The 10,888-nt window shown below is 42.1% G+C and overlaps 1 protein-coding gene across 1 annotated transcript in view; it reads left to right on the plus strand.

Moving 5' to 3' along the window:
• The window catches only part of MSH3 (mutS homolog 3), a 90,378-nt gene extending 86,991 nt beyond the window's left edge, over positions 1-3,387 (plus strand). The window contains exons 20-23 of the mRNA XM_015428109.1: positions 666-852; positions 1,595-1,724; positions 1,964-2,138; positions 2,408-3,387. Coding sequence (XP_015283595.1) covers positions 666-852; positions 1,595-1,724; positions 1,964-2,138; positions 2,408-2,501 — 586 coding nt within the window. The 3' untranslated portion in view covers positions 2,502-3,387. The remainder of the gene's footprint in view (positions 1-665; positions 853-1,594; positions 1,725-1,963; positions 2,139-2,407) is intronic.
• The last annotated feature ends 7,501 nt before the right edge of the window (positions 3,388-10,888 follow it).

The raw sequence follows: 10,888 nt of genomic DNA on the forward strand, positions 1-10,888 counted from the left end.
TCTGGGAATTAGATACAGGCCACAAATTAAGTATTTCCTTCTTTCGTGCATGTACATCCCCCCCCACCCCAATTTGACATCTTGCCTCAAATTTCATGATACCTAGTTGAAATTTGCTAAACTTCATTTCAGTACCCTATTCTATATAATGACAGCTCTTTCACTCTATTATTTCTGTGTTTTGTAATACTTTTGATATTGTATCCATATATTTCAGTAGTCCAAGATTATGGCTGATTTCGCACTAGAGCTGCCGCGTTGTTGCGCCGCCGTTTGCCCCAGTTCTATTGGTCAATTTCACACCTGAAGCCGCGTGGCTGATTTTGACCCGTGGCTTTGCCCTATTTCCTCCGCAGTTTCATTGATCCTCAAAAAACAAGATCACAAAGCTGCGGGGGAAATCAGGCGAAGCCGTGGGTCAAAATCAGCCATGCGGCTTCAGGTGTGAAATTGACCAATAGAACCGGGGCAAATGGTGGCGCAAAAACGAGGCAGCTCTAGTGCGAAATCAGCCTATGATTTATAAGGAAACGTAGGAAAAATGTTTAGGGAAAATTCATATAATTTTACAACATAATATATGTATTATTTGCCAAAGTAATGTAGGGTTTTTTGTTTGTTTTAGGTTGGGTCTAATAAATTAAATAGTCCTGTTTTGATTGCAGAATGGGTGCCACAGACAATATATTCAACCGTCACAGTACGTTTATGGAAGAACTGACAGATACAGCTGAAATAATTAGAAAAACAACATCACGTTCACTTGTAATTTTGGATGAACTTGGGAGAGGAACCAGCACACATGATGGAATTGCTATTGCTTATGCTACGCTAGAGCATTTTATTAAAGATGTAAGTAGAACAGACTTGAGTGTGTAAATAAGTGGTCTCTAGGTGATACACAAATAACACTTTTAGCATTGCTTGATAGCTGCAGAAATAAACATTCATTTAGTTGTTTGCATTTTTAGCTAATGTAATTTTAGAGGATGTGAACAGTTTCCGTTTAAAAATATCATAGCCAAATAAACATAAGTTAAAAACACGGAAAACTATGTATTTAAAATACAGGGCATACAATCATTAACTTTTAAAAATGGCTTGTTTTATGATTTTATATTAATTGTAAGCCTCCTCCGTAGCCAGTTTAATTGTAAGTCTCCTCCTTACTTGTGCATCAGCAAGTAAAAGGAAGAGTATTTAAAGAGACATCTCTTTAAATGCTGGAGCATGCCACCACTACAGCACAACTCAGGGAGGGAAGGGGAGGTATTGTGCTGTGGAGGCGGCATGCGCCAGCGAGTAAAAAGAAGGGTATTTAAAGAAACGTATGTCTTCTACAACGTAGCATGTAACCCAGTCAAAAATTGTAGAAACTAACCTGGGTGAGATGGGAGGAAAATAGTGGTGTGCTATCAGTATACTGGTGACATTTAATACTGTTATCTTGCCCACTAACCTAATATATATAGAGAGTGGAGAACAAGGTCCTATTCAAGCCACTTCAGTGACAAGTTACTACTCTAGAAATGTCCTGTAGGAATAAAATCCTAATATATATTTTTTCAAATCATGAGATATTTTATTTTTCTAGGTGGGTTCACTGACACTATTTGTCACCCATTATCCCCCAGTGTGTGAATTAGAAAGGGTCTATTCAAGTCAGACTGGAAATTACCACATGGCTTTTCTGGTAAATGAAGAGGATAATGAAGAAAAAAAGGGTATGATATCAAAATTACCTGATGGGTAGGTTCATTCTAGTAGTCCCTGAATGTTGTGGCTGATGATCTGAACTAATTTATCTAACATACACGATTGTATGTAAGGCTACCGAAGCTTTGATGCCTAAGGAACATTTGAGGAATGTACTTAGAACAGTAAAAAAACCTCTGTTTGGTAGTTAGTTGGAGAGCAAAATGTAAAAGGTTAATTAAAACAATTTTTTCCCTTTTTTTCCTAGCAACTGATCATGAAGAAAATCCTGGATTTGTCACTTTCCTTTATCAAATAACAAGAGAAGTTGCTGCAAGGAGTTATGGGATAAATGTTGCTAAACTAGCAGATGTTCCTGATGAAATTCTGAAAAAGGCAGCTCACAAATCAAAAGAGCTAGAAGGATTAATGAATATGAAAAGGTTAGAGAATAGCTTGATCTGCATCTTTGTTGGTAATGAAACTTTCAGATGAGGCTGAAGAATTTACAATCAAAACTTTGCCATTGAAATAGCAAATGTTATATTTATGGAGAAATATACTACCTGTTGGATCCAAGGACTCCCATTTATTGAGTAAAGAATCTACCTCTATCCTTTACTGGTTATGATCTATACTACTAAGATATTTTAAATGTGAATTAACAGTCTCTAAGTGGCTTTCTAACACAGATCTTTGTATTGCTTTTTAGGAAAAGGCTGATGTCATTTGCTAGACTATGGAATGCTAACGATGCTAGAGACCTGCAAAGATGGAAAAGTGTCTATGAAACAGAAATAGATTGAAACAACAGCGGAAATTATAATGCTTGCTGAGTTAAGAGTGAAATGACTTAGAATGTTTAGAATTTACCATACAAAGAATTTATAATGGTGACATTTGAGATTAACATAAACTAATGGGTGAATTTTAAGTGGTTAATGGCTGGTTCTCATGGTCATTTTTAAATCATGCGAACCATTTCCAGGGAAGCAATTATGTGGAACAGCAAACCATGTGAACTAATGATGCTTTTCACTTTCAAGTGGACATTCATACTCAGTTTAAATGGTATTTCTGCGATAGAATCATGTGCACATACAGGGGCAATTATGTTGAGAAAAATCTATAGCATGAGTGACCCTTTTGTTCAATTGTATTGGAAGCTTTGTGCTTCTCTTATTTATGGTTTTTTGAAAATCTTCTAATGTAATTTGGATGTTTTCGTTTAATGTACTTTCCCCCATATTTATTTCCAAGACAGACATAGGAATTTTCTTAAAATAAAACATGGCCTTTTGTAATTGCTGAAGTTAACTGTCAATATTTGCTGAAATCATGTTTGTCAATTACAGAAAAAAGATTTTCAAATTAAAAAGAATGGGTTAGATCCCACGGAATCCATGGTGGAGCTGATCCCTCCTCATCTTTCCATTTTCCCAGTAACTTGCTGCTTATGCCAAAAGTCCTCTCTGTGGATCAGAGGAGCATTGTGAACAAAATGTTCCACAGTACAAGGAGCTGTTTTGAGGATGGAAAATTGAGTTAAATTGCCTCTGCCGCCATCATTGATTTCTCCTTCCTCACTGTAGCTGCTTGAACTATCTTGGCCCTCCAAGAGGATTTTCAGGACAATCAGCAAGCTGCTGGAGAAGTGGCAGGGAGGAAAAGATCTGTTCACGAACGCCTTCCACAAGCTTTTTTGAAATATCCAACTTAACAGCTTTTTTAAAAATTGCACTTTGATTACTAAAGTGATTTATAAAGACAGAATAGTAATTGTTTCTATCTTAAATAAAACCAATGAAATAAAGAATAGAAATGTATTTATATGTGTTTTAGTTGATGCAGATGCTTTGTATTACCATATTTTTAATGATGTGCACATAGGTTCCTGGCTGACACTTTTATCTTTCTCAAAAAAGTCTTCTAGGATATAAAACTCCTTCTTTTTACTCCTGCCCATAAAGTATCAGTAAGAAAAAATGTAATTGCAGCTTCTGCTCATGAAAATGACTTTCCAGATGTAAGAACAACATGTGCATGTGAAGTTTGCCAAGAGCGGTGAGAATGGGAGTAATTTACAAGATGCAAGTGATTATCAAACAGACTGTGTATTGGTTATTTGAAACACCTGTTAAATACAGTAAAACTGGATGATAGATGCTTGTATTTTCAAAATTTCTGATGATTTTTTTTATAGAGAACATTGTTATAAAATGGTTCCCAAATGCACAGAATCCAAAGAGCTGTGGGTAGAGTTTCAGCGCCTAGGAACTTTTAGTAATGGTTTGGGGTTTCTGAGGCACGCTACTCTATTTCCTCTCCTCTTGAACTTATCTTGCCTAAAAAAAAGAAATAATAAAATTGGGGGCTCATCCTCTGCAGCATGCCTATTTACTAATTTTTTTCTTGTTGCAAATTGCTCTCACAATTTGATACAAAACAACAGCACAGCATATGAGCCTATATGTTATTGTCTACTCTAAGAATGCAATGATCTGATATAAATGAGTTAGTACACCATTATTGTAGGAATGGGCTTTATACCATTTGACTTTAGGAGATTACATTCATCTTCCATCTTCAGTGCAGCCCCACATTGGGACTGTACCCTTGCAGGCCAACGGTGGGCAGATTTTCTTCCAGCTGAAATGCCTGTGGAGGGGACACCCCTCTCCCTCCAGAGCTGACACTAATGGCTTTTTCCGCCCAAACAATCACATGCTCTGGAGGCAGGCGCCCCCTTTTCATCAGTTCCTTTTTTGCCACTGCGTGGATAGGAGCTTCCCAGCATAGCTGTTCCATTTTTCTACTGTGTACTTACCAAGCTTTGTGTTTTTTCAGCTCTCTGAGGGTCCTTCCCTCTTAGCTTCTTTTTCCAATAGTTTTTCCTCTACGACGGATCGTTTGTCCTGAGTGAGGTGACTCTCGTCGGCCTACCCTTGGGTTTCCTCGCCACTGTCAATTGTGGTGCCCAGCATGGTGTCCAACGTGTTTCAGAAAGTGTACAAAATGACCCACAGTGATGAGCATGAACTCTGTTCCAAATGTCTGGGAGAATCACATAATGTGGTCTCTTGCAAAAATTTCCTGGGCTTTAGGCCTAATTTACTAATTTTTTTCTTGTTGCAAATCGCTCTCACAAGTTGATACAAAACAACAGCACAGTACATGAGCCTATATGTTATTGTCTACTCTAAGAATGCAATGATCTGATATAAATGAGTTAGTACACCATTATTGTAGGAATGGGCTTTATACCATTTGACTTTAGGAGATTACATTCATCTTCCATCTTCAGTGCAGCCCCACATTGGGACTGTACCCTTGCAGGCCAACGGTGGGCAGATTTTCTTCCAGCTGAAATGCCTGTGGAGGGGACACCCCTCTCCCTCCAGAGCTGACACTAATGGCTTTTTCCGCCCAAACAATCACATGCTCTGGAGGCAGGCGCCCCCTTTTCATCAGTTCCTTTTTTGCCACTGCGTGGATAGGAGCTTCCCAGCATAGCTGTTCCATTTTTCTACTGTGTACTTACCAAGCTTTGTGTTTTTTCAGCTCTCTGAGGGTCCTTCCCTCTTAGCTTCTTTTTCCAATAGTTTTTCCTCTACGACGGATCGTTTGTCCTGAGTGAGGTGACTCTCGTCGGCCTACCCTTGGGTTTCCTCGCCACTGTCAATTGTGGTGCCCAGCATGGTGTCCAACGTGTTTCAGAAAGTGTACAAAATGACCCACAGTGATGAGCATGAACTCTGTTCCAAATGTCTGGGAGAATCACATAATGTGGTCTCTTGCAAAAATTTCCTGGGCTTTAGGCCTAAGGTATGTTCAGACAGAGCGTCCTGTTTGAAGGCTGTGCTATGGGAAAAAGCTCTTGTAAGCCTCGGGCCTGTCCAAGTTGGTTCTGGGATTGAAACCTCTGAAACCACCCTCCTCAACCTCATCGTTTCCAGCACCACGGTCCTGGCCCAGATCATTGTCTGTGTGATTAGTTGAAATGGCCCCAACGTCTAAACAAGCTTCATGCATGACTAAGCCTCTTCACTTACCCCTGCCGTGGAGCTTAGGCATCCTCAGTCCCCATTCCCATCTATCCCAGCCCATTCCTTGTTGGAACCACTGGCCAAGAGGCAGAAGGAAGCAAAGCATGAGGAGAAGGCTGGCTCCACTTTCAAACATCGTAGATGCCTGTCACCCTCACCAAGTCATTTCTCTAAGGAACAAGATGTTATCTTGGTGCCTCCGCACACCCCGTCGCGTTTCTGTCAGGATCCAAAGAGCAGAACTGCAATCTTCCAGCAGAGCAGCGAGTATGTTCTGAATAACCATGCCCTCATTGTGGCAAAAACCTGGTCCATCTCAGTGGCCCTCATGCTATGTCACCAGCTTATCTTCAAGTAAGAAAGTAGATGGGTCATAGTAAAAAACAACTAAGAATAGCAAATACCATGAGAATATGTGCAGAATATATACTTTAAGAAAATATATTTAAATAATTTCCAAATAAACTTTTTAAATTTTAAGTTACTTATAATAATTTAAGCAGACAGTTGTCTTAAAGAACAATGACAAAGAAAGTTTTTAATCAATGCTAAGTACAAACAAAACATGCAGCTCAAGTACAGTTACCCAAATAAGTGTTTGGACATCTAAGTGTGCAATAGTACAAACTTGTACATGAAAAAAATTCCAAAGACGTGCTTAAATATATAAAAATGAAACAATGTTGAACTCAAATTTATTTTGATGAAGATTCTGAATATTTTTGTTTTGAAGTATTCCTTCTTCAACGCCCAGGCCAAACCCTTGGACCTAGAAACACAAATTTCGGGGAGAGCATTCCTACCATGATGTAGGTGCTCACTACAAAAGGGGTAAAATGTACTCCCCCCATTGATTCCTATGCAGCTGCCAGGCTGCTACCTCCTTGCACCCCCACTCTCTGACTGGTCAGCTGCAGAGCTCAGCATTCTGAGGTATATAAAAAAATAGTTACAGGGGACTACAGAGAGCTAATGACAGTTGAGGAAATCAGGAATGGCCAACCACCTGTGAGGTGAAGCAAAGCTGCTGGCCCAGCCTCCCTGGGCTTCAAATATGCTTCCCCCTCCTACATGTGACAGGCAGTTGTCTGTCAGGTGCAGCAGCAGTTGCAGGGTGCTTAAAGCCACAAGGGAGCCTGCCCCAGCAGTAACGTCTTAGTTATCCTGCCGGTCCAGCCTCCGCAATGGCTTGCAATACTCCTCCCCCTCCTATAGTGGACAGACAGCTGCCTGTCAGGTGTAGGAGAGGGAGTGGGATGCTTACAGCTGTTGGGGAGGCCTGCTGGCCCAGCCTCCCCAATGCCTTTAAACACACTTCCCCCAACACCGGACAGGTGGGTGTCTGTCAGGTGTAGAAGCAGGGCCAGGGTACTTTATCAGGGAGGCCGCCTGAGCAGAAACACCTTAGGAATACTGCTGGGCCAGCCTCCCCAATGGCTTCAGACACACTCTTACCCACTCCTCCTTCACCTGACACACTGGGAAGGGTGCACACCACCCCAAAAACACCTCTGCCTGCTGCTACGTGAAGTCTGAGGCCCTACATCCTTTTCAGATCTGAAGACAGTGAATGGTGTCCTACACTCCACATTCCAGTCTACATGCAAGGCATTAGGTTTGCTGGAGGATGACAAGCACTGAGACACTACCTTGGAGGAAGCTGCCCTGTGTGATTCTCCCTTCAAGCTGCAGGAGCTCTTCACAGTAATGTTGGTGTTCTGTCAACTCCCCAACCCTCTTGAGTCTTTGGAAGAAATACAAATTTATTTTATTTATTTATTACTTTTGATTTGTATCCCACCTTGGCAGTCTCTCAGAGGACATCACATGGCAGGTGGAGAGGGAGTTGCAACACAGTGCACAGCAGGTGATGCATGAGGTTTACAACAAATGCCTGGTGCTGATTGAGGACACAGCATGGGCTTTGGGACAACAGGGCTTGCAACAGTATGGCCTGCCTCAGCCCACAAGATCTGGAGGAGTCTTGAGAAACAGGGACTACCTGAGGGAGGCCAACTATGACACTTACACCTTGGCACAAAAGGTGTTGAATAATGAGGATTCCCTAACAGGATTCACTAACAGATGAGCAGCTTGCTGTCTATCAGCAGGTCTTAAGCAGTGTTAAATTGGGCTGGTGGTCAGGTCTTTTTTCTCAATGCTCCTGGTGGAACAGGAAAGACCTTCCTCCTCAATTTGCTTCTGGCAAAGGTAAGGAGTGATCATGGCATCACCTTGGCTGTTGCATCCTCTGGCATTGCTGCTACACTGCTTGAGGGAGGCAAGACGGCCCACACAGCCTTCAAGCTGTCTCTCAACCTCATCCCCTGTGCAACATCTAAAAACAAAGCAACATGGCCCAAGTGTTGTGGGACTGTAAACTCATTGTTTAGGATGAGAGTACCATGGCGCACAAGGGGTATTTTGAGGCACTGAGCATAACCCTTACAGACCTTAGGGGCAGTGATGGGGGAAGTTACTGTGCTGCTGGCTGGAGAATTCTGACAGACTCTGCCAGTAGTCCCAAGAGGAACTGGAACCGATCAAGGGAACACATGTGTCAACGCATCGTACCTGTGGCCACTCATCAGGAAACTCTCACTAAGGATAAACACGAGAGTCCACCTGTGAGGCGATGTGTCCACTGGGGAATTCTCTGAACTCCCACCGAAAATCCCCAGTCTGACAGAAAATTGACCATCCCTTCATGCCTGGCCTCAGTAGTGAGGACCCTACCAGAACTAACAGCCAGGATCTACCCTGATATTGCCAGTATCACAGAGAAGTCCACGGACAGCCTGTACGAGCTTGCCATTCTGACCCCCAAGAACGACAGGGCTACCATCATTAATGAAACTCTACTTAACTCCTTTGAGGGGGCAGAAATGGAGTACAGATCTGTGGACTCAATGGTGCAAATGGATGACACAGTCCACTACCTAATTCCCCCCTCCCATCTGGTTACACAACTGAGCACTGCTTCTCACAATTAACCAATTACCACATTCTTGAATCCAGTCTTGAAAGAGATAAAGATGGTATCTGCAAGAAGACACAGATCATGGACACCTGTGAGCCAGAGCAGGTCTGCTAATAATCGCATTAACCCTTGAGGGAAATTAGGCTGCTTTGCCTCACATATGCCTTCTTTAGTGTGGCTCCTATCTGCAGATTTAAGTATCCACAGATCATGCCACACTTCACTATTAGAATATACAAATGTGGGCCCGTAACATTTGTGTGGCAGGAATTCCCTCACACATACATTCTTGCCAGGTCCAATGCAACTTAAGAACATAAGAGAAGCCAATGTTGGATCAGGCCAATGGCCCATCCAGTCCAACACTCTGTCACACTGTGGCCAAAAATACCAGGTGCCATCAAGAGGTCCACCAGTGGGGCCATGACACTAGAAGCCCTCCCACTGTTGCCCCCCCCCCAAGCACCAAGAATACAGTGCATCACTTGCCCCAGCCTGAGAGTTCCTATCTATACATTGTGGCTAACAGCCACTGATGGACTTCTGTTCCATATGCTTATCTAATTCCCTCTTGAAGCTGCCCATGCTTGTAGCTGCCACCACCTCCTGTGGCAGTGAATTCCATGTGTTAATCACTCTTTGCGTGAAGAAGTACTTCCTTTTATCTGTTCTAACTTGACTGCTCAGCAATTTCATTGAGTGCCCACGAGTTCTTGTATTGTGAGAAAGGGAGAAATGTACTTCTTTCTCAACCAGCTCTATCCCATGCATAATCTTATAAACCTCAATCATGTCACCCCTCAGCTGTTGTTTCTCCAAGCTAAAGAGCCCCAAGCGTTTTAACCTGTCTTCATAGGGAAAGTGTTCCAACCCTTTTATCATTCTAGTTGCCCTTTTCTGCACTTTTTCCAATGCTATAATATCCTTTTTGAGGTGTGGTGACCAGAACTGTACAGAGAACTCCAAATGAGGTCGCGCCATCGATTTATACAGGGGCATTATGATACTGGCTGATTTGTTTTCAATTCACTTCCTAATAATCCCCAGCATAGCGTTGGCGTTTTGTATTGCAGTTGCATGCTGTCTCAACATTTTCATTGAGTTATCTATGACGATTCCAAGATCTCTCTCTTGCTCAGTCTCTGCCAGTTCAGACCCCATCAGCATGTATTTATAGTATGGACCAAGTACTGATCCCTGTGGTACCCCACTGCTTACCACCCTCCACTGAGAAGATTTCCCATTTATACTCACTCTCTGTTTCTTATTAATTAGCCAGTTTTTTTTAATCAACTTGTACTTTTGTCCTGTGACTATTGAGCTTACTTAGGAGCCTTTGATGAGGAACTTTATCAAAAGCTTTCTGGAAGTCAAGGTAAACAACATCTATAGGGTCCCCCTTGTCCACATGTTTGTTCACTCCCTCAAAAAACACTAACAGGTTAGTGAGACAAGATCTTTCCTTACAGAACCCATGCTGAGTCTTCCTCAATAGGTTTTGTTCTTTCCTTAATAACAGTTTCTACCAACTTACCCAGTATCGATGTCAGACTGACTGGCCTGTAATTTCCCGGATCTCCTCTGGAACCCTTTTTAAAGATGGGAGTGACATTAGCTACCTTCCAGTCCTCAGGAATGGAGGCAGATTTTAAGGAAAGATTACATATTTCTGTAAGGAGATCCAGAAGTTCACATTTGAGTTCTTTCAGAACCCTCGGATGTATGCCATCTGGGCCCGGTGATTTATCAGTTTTTAAGTTGCCTATCAGTTTTAGAACCTCCTCTCTCGTCACTTCAATCTGACGCAGGTCTTTCAACACCCCTCCCAAAATTAGTGGTTATGGAGTGGGCAAGCACGTATCATCTTCCACAGTGAAGACAGAGGCAAAAAATGTATTCAGCTTCTCAGCCATTTCCCTATCATCCTTCACAGTGGGGTCATCCAAGGGCCCCACTGTCTCCCTGGCTGGTTTCCTGCTTCCAATGTATTTGAAGAAAGTTTTAGTGTTGGTCTTTATGTTTTTTCCTATATGCTCCTCATATTCCCTTTTTGCCTGCCTGATCACAGACTTCCATTTTATTTGCCACAGCCTGTATTTCTTTTTATCAGCCTCACTGAGACTAGCTTTCCACTGCTTAAAGGAATCCTTCTTACCTTTTACAGCTT

Source organism: Gekko japonicus, unplaced genomic scaffold, assembly GCF_001447785.1.
Source record: "Gekko japonicus isolate JY-2015 unplaced genomic scaffold, Gekko_japonicus_V1.1 scaffold1275, whole genome shotgun sequence".
Taxonomy (NCBI): Eukaryota; Metazoa; Chordata; class Lepidosauria; order Squamata; family Gekkonidae; genus Gekko; species Gekko japonicus.